At 44.9% G+C, this 14,509-nt stretch overlaps 1 protein-coding gene across 2 annotated transcripts in view; it reads left to right on the top strand.

Moving 5' to 3' along the window:
- The first annotated feature begins 229 nt into the window (after positions 1-229).
- PTER (phosphotriesterase related) overlaps positions 230-14,509 on the top strand; it is a 30,139-nt gene continuing 15,859 nt past the window's right edge. Inside the window, exons 1-3 of one of the 2 annotated variants that reach the window (XM_073581887.1) lie at positions 230-311; positions 3,519-3,649; positions 13,348-13,799. In XM_073581887.1, the coding sequence (XP_073437988.1) occupies positions 13,368-13,799 (432 nt within the window). In that variant the 5' untranslated portion in view covers positions 230-311; positions 3,519-3,649; positions 13,348-13,367. The remainder of the gene's footprint in view (positions 312-3,518; positions 3,650-13,347; positions 13,800-14,509) is intronic. The other variant, XM_073581888.1, reaches the window with a different exon arrangement.

Genomic DNA, 14,509 nt, shown 5'->3' with positions numbered 1-14,509 from the left:
ATGTGAAACATCGGGCAGCAATCTACCACGATCAGTGCTGTATTAATAAGTCTAATATGGAGCATTTTGCTTGCAGCTGGGTTAGTAGAAGAAAGTGTAGCAGGCTCCTTCCTACTGATTGTCACATGAGCCGTGCGCACATGTTAAACCATAATCCTATCAGGGTCCAAGTACAAGCTGCAGGGACAACACTGACCAATCCTCACTGACAGTATATCCACCAATCACTCTGGGATTTACATTATGGATCTCAGACTTTGCACAGAATAGAATCTTCTCTGATCCTTCACTTTCCAAGCAGCAAACATTCAGTAAGTGCAGAAACTTGTGGAGCAGCTGACAACTGTTGTTTGTCCTGTTCCTGGGGAAGGGGGGGTATAAGGAGCGACTGCGTAGATTGTTATCAGGGGAAAATTTCACACTCTGTATTTCCTTACTGAAATTTCTGCAGCTGAAAATCGGTTGGATTCATATGTATGAGGTTGTTTTAGAGGAACGGGAAAGTGGCAGCACTTTCTGCAATGTGTGAACATATCGGAAAAACGCATGCAGTTTTTTTGAGCCTCAGCCAGAAGTTCATCCTACAGGAAGGATTTAAAATTATATCTTATATTTCCCATTTTGATCATATTTCACTCCAGGCTTTTTCTCAGAAATCTGGAGAAAAAATGTCTAGGTCTATGTGCACACAGCAACTATTTTTCAGGAGAATTCCGTCAAGAATCTGCCTGAAAAAGCGCCGGGTAAAATGAGCAGCAATGTCAAACAAAATGTTCTGTCTTTAGTCGCTTCAGGGTTCGGAAACCTTACGAAAAGATGTGACATACTCATTCTTCGGGCGTCTTCCGAGCAGAAACCTGTCGGCTCTCTGTACTTCACAGGGTAGATGAAAGCTACGTGCGAAGCCTCCGCAAAAAAAAGAACCGCCGGCTTTTCCTGAAGTGGCTTCGCCTGGGAAAACTCATAGTAACATAGTTATTAAGGTTGAAGGGAGACTTTAAGTCCATCTAGTTCAACCCATATCCTATCCTAACTTGCCCTAACATGTTGATCCAGAGGAAGGCAAAAAAAAACCATGTGGCAAACAGTAAGCTTCACATTGGGGAAAAAAATTCCTTCCCGACTCCACATACGGCAATCAGACTAGCTCCCTGGATCAACGCAATATTAAGGAGACTAGTGTATATACCCTGTAATATTATACTTTTCAAGAAAGGCATCCATTCCCTTCTTAAATTTTAGTAGTGAATCACTCATTACAACTCAGATGGCGAGTGCACGTAGCCTAAGGGAATGTTCATATGGAGTCTTTTTTTTTTTTTAAGCGGATTCCACATGGAACGCACACCTTGAAAAAAAAGTCCCATTGATGTTCATTGTTTTATTACTACTTTAACGGCTTCAGGGCAAAACTTAACCGCTAGCGCTAAGAAAAACATTGGCAGTTTCGCCGTCCAAATTCAGACACTGTGTGCACAAAAGAAAAATTCATGAAAATTTTTTTGCCAGATTTCTGGAGAAAAAAAACTGAGAAATTACAATTTATTTTTTTTTGCACAACTCGAGGCTGTGCAAAAGAAAAATGCAACATCTGGTATTTTTGCTTTTTTTTTTTTTTAGTCCAGATTCAACAAAGTGGACATAATTGGGCACCGAAAACCCCAATCCTCAAATTCAGGTGCACACCACTACGCACCTCACCTGATTCGTCAAGAGGCATGCACGCAGCCAGTGGCGTATCTAGGGGGGGGCAGGCGGGGCAGTTGCCCCGGGCGCAGCCAGCAGGGGGGCGCAGTCGGGCCGCCTAATGCAGCGGTCCGCAGTGTCCTCCCTGGCGGCTGCGTTCTGCCGCCCCCCGCCTGAGAGTCGGCGGTTCTCTGTGTCAGCTGTCAAGCTGACAGCCGGCGCAGAGAAGGAGCGCGTGCCGGCTCCCAGGGAGCAATTGTACTGGCGTCTATACAGACGCCTGTACAATTGAAGCTCTGACCGCCGGGCCAGAGCGACGTCAGCAGCGTGATCATGTCATGTGATCACGCTGCTGACGTCACTCCCCGGCGCCCAAAGCAAACGCTGGTGGTAAGTGTGCTCCACTGTGGAGCTGAAGAACCACCGAAGATGGGATATGAGGGGGAGTTAATGAGTGGAGATGGGGGGGGATTTGTAGAGGGGATGGCGGTTAATGTGTGGGGATGCCATGGGGTTAATGTGTGGGGGTATTTAGAGTGGGGATGGGGGTTAATGAGTGGGGATGCCATGGGGGTTAATGTGTGGGGGTATTTAGAGTGGGGATGGGGGTTAATGAGTGGGGATGCCATGGGGTTAATGTGTGGGGGTATTTAGAGTGGGGATGGGGGTTAATGAGTGGGGATGCCATGGGGTTAATGTGTGGGGGTATTTAGAGTGGGGATGGGGGTTAATGAGTGGGGATGCCATGGGGTTAATGTGTGGGGGGATTTGGAGTGGAGATGGGGGTTATTTAATGTTATGGGGGTTAATGAGTGGGGATTGGGTTAATGTGTGCAGGGGTTAATGAGTGGGGATTGGGTTAATGTGTGCGGGGGTTAATGAGTGGGGATTGGGTTAATGTGTGCGGGGTTTAATGAGTGGGGATTGGGTTAATGTGTGCGGGGGTTAATGAATGGGGATGGGGATTAATGTGTGGGGGCGTTAATGAGTGGGGATGGGGGTTAATGTGTGTGGGGGTTAATGAATGGGGATGGGGGTTAATGTGTGGGGGTATTTGGAGTGCAGATTGTTATTTAATGTGTGGGGGGATTTGGAGTGGGGATTGGGTTAATGTGTGCGGGGGTTAATGAGTGGGGATGGGGGTTAATGTGTGCGGGGGTTAATGAATGGGGATGGGGATTAATGTGTGGGGGCGTTAATGAGTGGGGATGGGGGTTAATGTGTGTGGGGGTTAATGAATGGGGATGGGGGTTAATGTGTGGGGGTCTTTGGAGTGCAGATGGTTATTTAATGTGTGGGGGGATTTGGAGTGGGGATTGGGTTAATGTGTGCAGGGGTTAATGAGTGGGGATTGGGTTAATGTGTGCGGGGGTTAATGAGTGGGGATTGGGTTGTGTGCGGGGGTTAATGAATGGGGATGGGGTTAATGTATGGGGGCGTTAATGAGTGGAGTTGGGGTTAATGTGTGGGGGTATTTGGAATGGGGATGGGGGTACTTAATGTATGTGGGGGATTGGGGATGGGGGGATTTAATGTGTGGGGAGATTTGAGGACACAAAATAAAGAGTATGTATGAGGAAACAGTATGGGGGATTGGTGCAGACAGTATGGGGAGCGAATGGGTTAATGTAAGTGGACACAGTATGGGGAGTCGGGGATATGTGTGAGCAGACAGTATAGAGAGTGAGGGGGTAAATATATGAGGAGACAATATGGTGAACAGGTGGGATGTTAGAGGAGACAGTATGAGGAGGGAGGGGATAGTGTGAGGGGACAGTATATTGCAGACATTTTTTATTTAGGAGCATTATAATGACACTTCTATCTTTAAGGGCGTCGTGTGGACATTTGCTGCAGAAGACCGGAGAAGATGGAAGTCTACAGAGACAGCTGTGGATGAGAAAACTCATCATGGGGTCTAGAAGAAAAGGAGACTGACTGCAGAGACGACGTCATCTATAAGGTACTTGGATGTAAATGTTATTTGTGCTACTGACTAATTCTCATGTTTTTATTTGTTAGGAGCATTAAAGGGGTTGTCCAGGTTTGTGCGGAGTCTGCAGTCATTCTATGTGACTGCAGACTTCTGAATTCTCTCAGTGCTCACTGCACGCTGTTAGGATTCTCTCATGCCGGTAATTTACATCCATGCGGTCACATGCTGACTAGACATGTGTGGCCTCACTCAATGAAAGTGAACGGAGCGAGGCCGGGCACGTCTAGTCGGAATGTGGCCAGAAGTATATAAATCACATACTTGTGCTGACATGCCTGTACATCGGCAAGGGAGAATCCTAAATGTGTGCAGTGCATTCTTTGTGAGAATTCAGAAGCTGCAATGTCAGGATTCAGCGCTGCAGGTTCCAGTAGTCATCACATGGACACTTCACTCATGTGCGATTTTCATACTTGACAACGAGCTTCTCTTCCTGCTTCTCTCAGTTTTTTACTGAACATTGAGAGCATTAGGAGGAGCAGCTCGTGGGTACATGGCTAAGTGTGCAAGTCGCATATGTACTTGTGGGGGGGGGGGCGCCGAACCGAATTCTTGCCCCGGGTGCCAGAGAGCCTAGATACGCCTCTGCACGCAGCCCCAAAAATGCCCCCTCAACATGAGCGGCAAAAGGATCGCAGGTAAAGATGAATCCCTTGTAGTTTTTTGAGGATTTTTTTTTTATGAGTTTTTGAAGCTGAAACTGGTTGGAAATTCTCCAAATCCTTCTAAAAAAAACCCCTCAAATCTCCTCGAAATCTTGGAGCTCCAAAAACACTACAAGAAGACTCAATATACACATAGCCACATGGACCATTTCTATGAGGTTTTGGAGCAGAAACTGAGTGGAGACTGTCCAAACCTTATAACACCTCCTCCTCCCATTCTTACCCGGCGCGAAGAAAAACACACATTTACCCTTCGCCACGACAGCACCCACTGGAGGTATCGGATCAGCCCCATTTGGAACAGGAAACCCTACAGGAAAGATAAAAGGGGCGGTCCGCCTTTCCTCCTCAGTTTTGGTTTCCTGTTCCAAACGGAGCCACGATATCCTTCAGGAAAAGAATACCTGGGCCAGGCATGCCGCCTGTGCAGTCTCCTTGGGAACGGCAGGGGCTGCGGTCCAGAGGCAGCGTCGGGGGGGATTCCGTTAGACGGCTCCCCCCTCGTCTGGTGAGCGAAGGGTGATGACGGGGTCCGGGGATGGCCGCCCCGTCTCACCCAGGAGAGCGCCGGCAGGCACCGGGACGCACCGCTGCTGGGAGTGGTAAGAGCGCCAGTGGCGCAGAAGAAAAAAAAAAAAAAAGGGAGTATGGAGGTCTCCTTTTGAATGGAGGCGCCAGCGGCGGTGGCGGTGCATGGAGGAGGCCGCACGGTAAAGCGGCGCGGTAGCCGGCCGGCGCACAGTCTCCTGACCCCCCCGGAAGTAATGGTTGAACTTCCGGGGCGGGATGGCTGAGAGAGCGTCGGGCACGCGCGCGGTGATCCCTGGGAGGAGGAGCAACTTCCGGGGAGACGGCAAAGAAAAAAAAAAAAAAAAGAGAGGAGCAGGTTATATAAACAGCGGCGCAGCTGAGCGGCGATGCAGCAATGTTGTCCCCAACGGAAGCACACGCTCCAGCGGGGGATTCTGCAGGAGGTAGCTCCACCAGGGACCGCAACACCGGCCGCAGGAATGAAGCAGGAGAATCAAGTCCTAGGACGTCTCAGCCATCTGATCCGGTAATATAAGGCTTCACTGGGTGAGTGTGCAAAGTATATACTCTGCCTACTAAGCTGACCTCTCCTACCCCCCCCCCGCCTTGGTGTCCCCTTCTAGACCAAGAAAAAGGATAAATCCAAGCATAAAGAATGTGCGCTATGCTCGGAACCTCTCCCTGACTCCTACCCTAAGAAGCTCTGTAAACAGTGCACCAAAGAGACAAAGCAAGGGACCGCATTGTCGACAAAGGACATTAGAGCTATAATCAGGGAGGAGATACAGGCTATTAACCACGCCAAAACTCCCTCAGAGACTGGCAGCAAGAAGCAGTTAACCCTCAACTCAAAGTTAGAAGAAGAAGGGGGGTTAATCTCTGACTCCTCACTAACATCCTCGTCATCATCAGACATGGAGGGACAGTCATGTTTCCCCCTAGATAGTGTGGACAACCTAGTCAAGTCGGTGAGAAGCACTATGGGGTGTGAGGAACCAAGGGGTGCCCAAACCGCACAGGACATAATGTTTGCGGGATTGGCTGAAAAGAAAAGGAGAGCGTTCCCGGTAATACCGGCAATTAAGGCCCTAATAAAGAGGGAATGGGAAAAAAATGACCAAAGAAGTTTTCTCCCATCAGCCTCAAAAAGAAAGTATCCTTTCAGCGATGAGGAGCTATTAAAATGGACCAAAGTGCCAAAAGTGGATGCCGTTATATCCTCTACTTCGAGACAATCGGCTATTCCAGTAGAGGACGCAGGCTTGTTGGCAGACCCGTTAGACCGCAAGGCGGAATCATCATTGAAGAGGTCTTGGGAGTCTACCACGGGTATATTTAAGCCAGCGGTAGCCACCACATGCACCACTAGATCCATGCTCGTGTGGTTGGACCAGCTGGATCAACAAATCGAGCAAAAGGTGTCCAGAGAAAAATTAAGGGCCGCTATCCCATTGATAAGGGGGGCAGCTGCCTTTATGGCTGATGCGTCGGCAGACACTCTACGGCTGGCAGCAAGATCAGCAGCTCTAGTGAACAACGCCAGAAGGGCGTTGTGGATGAAGAGCTGGAAGGGGGACGCGCAATCAAAGGCTAAGATCTGTGCATCCCCGTGTGAGGGTGAGTTTCTCTTCGGGAAAGCCCTAGACGAGATACTCGCCAAAGCAAAGGAAAGGAAGAAGGCGTTCCCTGACTCTTCTATCCCTTTCTATAGGAGAACCTTTAAGAGGCGACCGTTTGGAAGAAGGAGGCAAACGGAAAGACCAAATAGATGGGCCACAAAAGAAGAGAAACAAAAGGGTACCATGTTCAGGGGTCCAACGTTCCGAAGGGAAAATAGAAATTAAAGAATCAGACCCACCTGTAGGGGGTAGATTACGGTTCTTTTATCCAAAATGGGAACAAATATCCTCAAACCCATGGATCTTGAGTATTATTAAAGAAGGAATGAAAATAGAATTCCTTCAAAATCCTTATGATTTCTTTGTCCTAACCCGCCTTAACTCTATGACCCAACAAAAGGCCCTCGAAGAAGAGATTCGGAGCCTACTATGCAAAGGGGTTTTAGTAGAGGTCCCAGAGGGACAGGAAGGTAGAGGCTTCTACTCTCCCTTATTTTTAATTTCCAAACCAGATGGTACATTTAGAACAATTATTAATTTAAGGAAGCTTAATACGTTTATTCAAAATTATAAGTTTAAGATGGAATCAATCAGATCCACCATAAAGCTTCTCTTTCCAAATTGTGTGATGGCGGGGATTGACTTAAAAGATGCTTATTATCATCTTCCTATCCATAATAGATACCAAAAATATCTAAGGGTCGCAGTGGTATTCGATGGCAAGGTCCGTCATTTTCAATACACAGCCATGCCTTTCGGCCTCTCAACAGCACCAAGAATCTTCACCAAGGTGATGGCAGAGGTGATGGCCTATGTTCGTCAAAAAGATACTTTAATTGTACCTTACTTAGACGACTTCCTAATAATCGGGAACTCAGATACCCAATGTACCGAAAGAGTGGCTGATGCAATCTCGTCTTTACAGGACCTAGGCTGGATCATCAATATACAGAAGTCCAGGCTCGTTCCGCAATCCCTCCAGATGTTTTTGGGGTTCCAATTGAACTCCATAACCCAGAAATGTCTACTTCCGCAGGTAAAGATTGCACTAACAAAAGAGAAAGTAGAGGCAGCCATAGATAGACCACGCATGTCTCTGAGAGGGGCAATGTCGCTATTGGGGTCGCTAGATTCCTGTGCCCCTTCAGTCCGGTGGGCCCATTATCATGTCCGCACACTCCAGCATCAGATCCTCCAGGAGGAGAGGCGACATGGTGGTCACCTCGAGAGCAAGATAACTCTAACGCAGGAGGTCTTGACTTCTCTGTAATGGTGGTTAGAGGATGACCATCTATCCTCGGGAGTCCCATGGGTCATAGTACCATCTAGTATCCTAACCACCGACGCTAGCCCCCAAGGCTGGGGAGCCCATATGGGGAATAGCTTTTGTCAAGGAAGATGGAATAGAGAGGAAAGAGAATACTCGTCTAATTTAAAATAACTGACAGCAGTATACTATGCTCTACATTATTTCCTTCCACAGCTCCAACAGAAACATGTCAGGATCCTGTCGGACAACACCACCACAGTGGCCTACATAAACAGACAAGGAGGTACTCGATCAGAGACTCTAATAATCTTTATTAATAATCTTTATTTTTATATAGCGCTAACATATTCCGCAGCGCTTTACAGTTTGCACACATTTTCATCACTGTCCCTGATGGGGCTCACAATCTAAATTCCCTATCAGTATGTCTTTGGAGTGTGGGAGGAAACCGGAGTGCCCGGAGGAAACCCACGCAAACACGGGGAGAACATACAAACTCCTTGCAGATGTTGTCCTTGGTGGGAATCGAACCCAGGACTCCAGCGCTGCAAGGCTGCAGCGCTAACCACTGTGCCACCGTGCTGCCCGATGACTCTGATGTCTTCTGCGGCAAGAATCTTAGACTTAGCCGAAAGCAATTTGTTGTCCCTCTCAGCTCTTCATATCAGAGGAGAGGACAATCAAGAAGCAGATTTCTTAAGCCGACACACACTTCGGCAAGGGGAGTGGTGCCTCAATCACCAGATCTTCCAGAACATAGTGGCTCTATGGGGGCATCCTCAAGTGGACCTCTTTGCCACAAGGGAAAACAGACAAACAAAGACCTTTGCTTCCCTGTCTCCAGCAGATCACCCAGACATACTGGATGCCCTCCAGGCCCCATGGAGATTCAAGCTGGCATACGCCTTCCCTCCATTGATTCTCCTGCCACAAGTGATTCAGAAAATCAGAGAGGAAAAGGTGAGAGTAATCCTGATAGCACCATTCTGGCCCAAGAGACCGTGGTTCTCGTGGCTACGAATTATGTCAGTGACAGATCCTTGGGTTCTCCCCTCAAACCCCAACCTACTCTCCCAAGGCCCTTTTTTCCACCCTCAAGTGGACAACTTACACTTGACGGCGTGGAACTTGAAAGGCACCTATTAAGATCAAGAGGGTTTTCGCAATCATTAATTACTACGCTCCTGCAGAGCAGGAAGCAGTCCACAACCCAAATTTATAAAAGAATATGGAAGAAATTCCTAGAGTTTCATACAGCATCTCATACAGCAGAAGTCCCGATAGTCCCTATCTTAGAGTTCCTACAAAAGGGAAAGGAATTGGGCTTGTCAGTAAACACACTGAAAGTACAGGTGTCTGCGTTGGGGGCGCTGTATGGCCATAATATAGCAGGGAATAAGTGGATATCACGATTCATTACGGCATGTGAAAGAATAACTCCGGTTCACATACCCATAATCCCTACATGGGACTTAAACTTGGTGTTAGACGCCCTTACAGAAGAACCTTTTGAACCGATAGATACGATATCCCTTAAATATTTATCATTTAAGACGGCCCTCTTGGTAGCACTGACATGCGCTAGGAGAGTGGGTGATATCCAGGCCCTGTCCATAGATCCACCCTTTTTGCAGGTATATCGGGATAGATTAATATTGAAGCCAGACCCCTCATACCTGCCTAAGGTATCAACAAGGTACCATAGGTCTCAGGAGATACTCCTCCCAACCTTCTTTGAAGATCCCTCCACTCCGGAAGAGCAGAAATTCCACACTTTGGACGTCAGAAGAACTGTCCTAAAGTATATTGAAAGGTCCGAGAGCTGGAGGCAGTGTAGGGCTCTCTTCATTTCTTTTCAGGGCCGTAAAAAAGCACCATTTCCCGATGGATCAGGGATGCCATTCCTTTAGCCTACTCTGCAAAAAATGAAGAACCTCCGGGAAACATCAGAGCACATTCCACCAGAGCAATGGCGGCTTCCTTGGCGGAGAGGGGAGACGTTCCAATTGAAACCATATGTAAGGCGGCAATTTGGTCATCCCCTTCTACCTTCTATAGACACTATAGACTTGATCTTTCGTCTACCTCTGACCTAAGCTTTGGCAGGACTGTCCTTGGCACGGTGGTCCCACCCAGGTGATGGTCTCTGGAATCTCTCTAGTGGGTGCTGTCGTGGCGAAGGGTAAAAAGCCAGATTACTTACCGGTAATGCTCTTTTAATGAGTCCACGACAGCACCTGCTCACTTCCCTCCCTGCTACAAATATCAATGTTAAAAGTATATCTGCTAAAGTTGGATAAGTAAAGATATAAGTACAAGACATTGCCTAATCCTTGGCGGTCCTCCTGGTACTCTGAAATGCAAAACTGAGGAGGAAAGGCGGACCGCCCCTTTTATCTTTCCTGTAGGGTTTCCTGTTCCAAATGGGGCGGATCCGATACCTCCAGTGGGTGCTGTCGTGGACTCATTAAAAGAGCATTACCGGTAAGTAATCCGGCTTTTCACAACAATCCACAAGAAAAACATCTTTTATTGGAGAGTAATCTTCATTTTCTCCAGAACTCTCATCTTTTAAATAACACCCATTGTTGGAGGGGTATGGTCGCAGCTCTCACATTAACCCTCGGAAGATTGTGGGGTTATGTGACCGGACTCCCGGCACATGTTACCCAGTCTTGCTCCTCCGCCAATGCTGCGACTTTCAACCTTTACTGAAACGGAAAAAAACACACAAAATATCCATCAAATAATTCAAACAATAGGGAGGGAGGGTGGGCTGCTCCTGAGTCCCGGGTCAAAGAGGCTGGAGTACATCCGGCTCCACAATTTATACCCCCACTGGGCCAGCCCACAAAACTGGACGCAGCATCCAGGACCAATGACGAACAACTTCTCTTTCAGGTAAGGGGAACTATTAACCCCTCATATACCCGCCAGGCAAAAATGAGGAGGAAAGAACCGCCAGCTCAACAAAGTTGCTCAGTCAGTGGCCCCCCGCAAATAATGCCGGGTTCCTTCAAACTCTTCAAATCCTCCTGAAAAATGCAAAATTCTTCAGCTCCAAAACCTCAGTAAAAAGACTCGGTATGAACACATTCTAAAGTTATGAACACAAGACCTCTTTGTTAATTAAGTCCCTGGTATTTCAAGGCCAAGACTCTTCAGGAAAATGCTGGCAGTGTTTTCCATGAAGGGTCTTCTCCAGCATCTTGTCTATCGTTGTCGCATCGGTTCCGCCGGCGGCTTCTTTTATTCTTACTTGAACATTGCTGCATATTATGATCATTCTCTGCAACTTTTTTTTATCGAGTAAAAGCATGTTCAAACTGTGCTTTTTAAGAATTAGAGCGATTTAAAAAAAAAAGTGACGAACGGTGCACAGTAAAGTCATTCTCATCTTGCTGTGCATTATGTAAATTATTTGCAGGGCATTTCAGGTGGATTTAAGGCACAATCTGCCTGAAAAAAAAGTCATGTCACATACCCCAACTCCCCAATCAAAATTTGTGGTTTTTGGAGTTCCTGCTCCAAAAACCATTCTTCTAAAAACTTAGTAAAGAAAAACCCTCAATGTGAACACACCAAAAAGATTTGTTGACATAGATTTTTTTTTTTTTATATATATGTGGATATTGGAGAAGATTCTGCTCCAAAATCCACATAAAAAAAAAACTTTAGCTGCTTCCCACAACAGCTAGTTTTGACCATTCTGACATTTCATAGCCCCAATAAGAATATTTTAGTGCATGATGTTTGATCCTTTTTATTATTCATTTTTTTGTGCATTAATATGATGAAAAAAAATCAACTTTTGGCATGTTTATATACATATACGATGTTATATTATATCGTACATTATTTCTTAGCCATTCAATGTGACCATTTTATAGTTTTTCCAGACACAGCGATACCAACCGTTTATTTTTATTTTTACAAAAGCTGCAGATATATTGTAGCAATCTATAAATTTTTTCATATTTTTATTTTTTTTTATACAATATTGGGACTTTGAACTGTTATGAATTTACTAGAAGCCCCATACAAAAAAAAACAGCATCAGAAAAGCATGAAAAGTTTCACGTTTTCTAGTCCGATTTTTATTGCAGAAAAATACTCATCAGAAAAACTTTCTGTTTTGAAATAATGGAGATTTTACATTCTAAATCTTAAAAAATCTACGAGAATCTACAGCATAACAGTTTTTTGAGTTGCTATGTTGCGTGCCTGTAAAGAAAGTTTCTTGAAACTTTGCAAAAATCTGAGATTGCAACTTTCCCATATAGTATAGCACAACAAGGGTTCCTGACTTTACTGCCCTAATGCAAACTCTAAAATGGGGCCAAATTACGACTCGGGTGAATCTTGAGTACATTTTTCTAAATTTACTGAAACGTAAAAGCAGTTTGTGGTTATTTTTCAGCTTCCTGGACATTTATCATCATCCCTGTTCTGTTGGTTCCTAATGGAAAATGTAAAGTTACGGTACCTGTATTAAAACTTGTCGAAAAAGTTTGGCTTCTTTCTTGCGGAGAGTTTCAGATACATTCCATCTATAGACCTGGTTATAAACACATTCATCTCAGGCTGTAAAATGTTCAGCTCCCAGAATGAAGTCCTCTGGCTCGGTTATAAAACCTTATTCGGCATCGTAAACATTGATGGCATGAAGGAGTAGTGCAATATTCTCCGGGAAAAAAAAATTCAACTTTTCCGTTTCTTTTTGACATTTACAGATTGCAGAATTCGCTAAATTTATCAAAACTGCAAGTGCGGCCCGGTGGATGTATTTTAGAGAGGATACAATAAATGGAATATTCTCTTTTAATCTAGTTTTTTTTTTTATTACCAGTAGCAAGCATCGTTTTGTTTTGTTTTTTGGAAGCTGGTGGTGAATTTTTCGGAAATCTCAAGGGCATGAAGAAATACTGTACATAGCCGGATTAAATGGAACCTCTATGTAGTTGGTGTCTAAGATTAACAGCATGATAGTGAATTTTCAACTTCGGGCAAAAGAATCGACTTGTGGTGCCGACGGGATGATGGCTTTACGACCGATCCATCTTTGAGAGTGGACAATTGGTAGTAGGCTCATAGTAGGTAGGCTTCCCGGAGCACCTTTTTGGTTTCCTGTCTGGTGTCAAGTCGTGTATGTAAAAGTCTCTACATTCTACTATATTTCCTCCTGTGTAATGAATGAACAATCTATATTTTTACATTTCTTGAAATATCTCTTTACTGAGAGAAAAAAACTCATTTTTTTTATAGATTTTTCTATCCATTGGTATTTATATTTCAAGCCTTTGTGGTGGTAATGGTATCCCGATATGCCAAATCCCCAATATATATTTTGTACTTCTTTCCCAAAATCTCTTGGCATTCCCATGGACTTATTTTAGTTCATTCACTTCTTGTCCTCCTGAAAAAATAATACCTAATAATTCTTCAAGGCAAATATGCTTAAAATGAGAAAAAGCTCTTCAAAATAAAAATAATAAATAAATCAGTCATTCAGCCTTAGTTATAGAGTTACGGTATTAGATACATGTCTCTTTTCTCATTAATTTTTTTGTTTTCTCATAGTATTTTTTGGGGCATAGAAAATGTCATCTCTAAGCGGCCAAATACAGACTGTTTTGGGGTCCATCCCCCCGGACCAGCTTGGATGCACCCTAACCCATGAGCACTTGACAATGACTTTTGAATGTTGTTATTGTCCACCACCCGCATTTCAAGCTAACTTGGCTGATGGACCCATCGTTATGAAGAACCTGTTCTGGCTAAAGCAAAATCCATACAGTCATAGAGAAAACCTTCTCCTGAATCAGGAGGTGGATGCAGTAAAAGAAGAACTCATTGCCTTTAAGGCAGCAGGTGGAGGCTGCATCGTGGAAAACACAACTACTGGAATCAGTAGAGACGTAAAGATGCTTAAATGGCTTTCACAGGAAGCTGGTGTCCATATTATTTCAGGTGCTGGTTTCTACGTGGATGCGACCCATAGTCCTGAAACTCGGGCGAAGTCTGTCGAGCAGGTAGCCAATAATTATAATTTTTCCGAATGGGCTTTTGGGATATTTAGTTGCATAGTTTAAAAATTGTAAAAAATATGACTTCTAGTGGCTATATCGTACTTTCACATATAATATAATCTCTGACCTGACCGTCTTCCAGTAGTGTTTACAGTTGACCATACAGTAGAGATTTTGGATGAGGCAAAGGGCAATTTAGACCATTATCTGACGACCATGGGTGCTTTTTCGTGACAATGTCCAATTGGTAGTCAATAAAATATTTGCCATTAATCTGCCGTATTGGAATATTTTTGTTCTGGAGTTCATGCCAAATAAAAATAATCTGTATCCCAATGGAAGTCCAGACCAGGTCATAGGCCATAGTAGACATTGATCTCTAATTTAGAACCAAAAACTTCACAGATTCCCAGAGACCTCTAATTTATGGAAAGCTAAATGGCTGATATACATACTATAACTGTCTTACAAATGTAGATTGTAAATCTTCATAATACAACATTTCTGTGCTCGTTCTTTCTGATTCTGTCCCTGGATTGCGTCGCACCTTCATAATGGGGCGACAGTGCAGCAGTTTGGGTTGATATTCCCAGACGAGTGATGCTATTCATACAGGGAGCTTGGGTGTTAATTTCAAACTTGGTCATCGAATTGACTTCCATCTATTAACCTTGGACTGGGTTCACATGATTTAGACCCCGAACTTCCTACCT

This window comes from Dendrobates tinctorius, unplaced genomic scaffold (genome assembly GCF_039654945.1).
Source record: "Dendrobates tinctorius isolate UK_male_01 unplaced genomic scaffold, ASM3965494v1 ptg000070l, whole genome shotgun sequence".
NCBI classification, from domain to species: domain Eukaryota; kingdom Metazoa; phylum Chordata; class Amphibia; order Anura; family Dendrobatidae; genus Dendrobates; species Dendrobates tinctorius.
The sequence above is the reverse complement of the archived record's forward strand: the minus strand, read 5'-3'. Positions and strand labels throughout refer to the sequence as shown.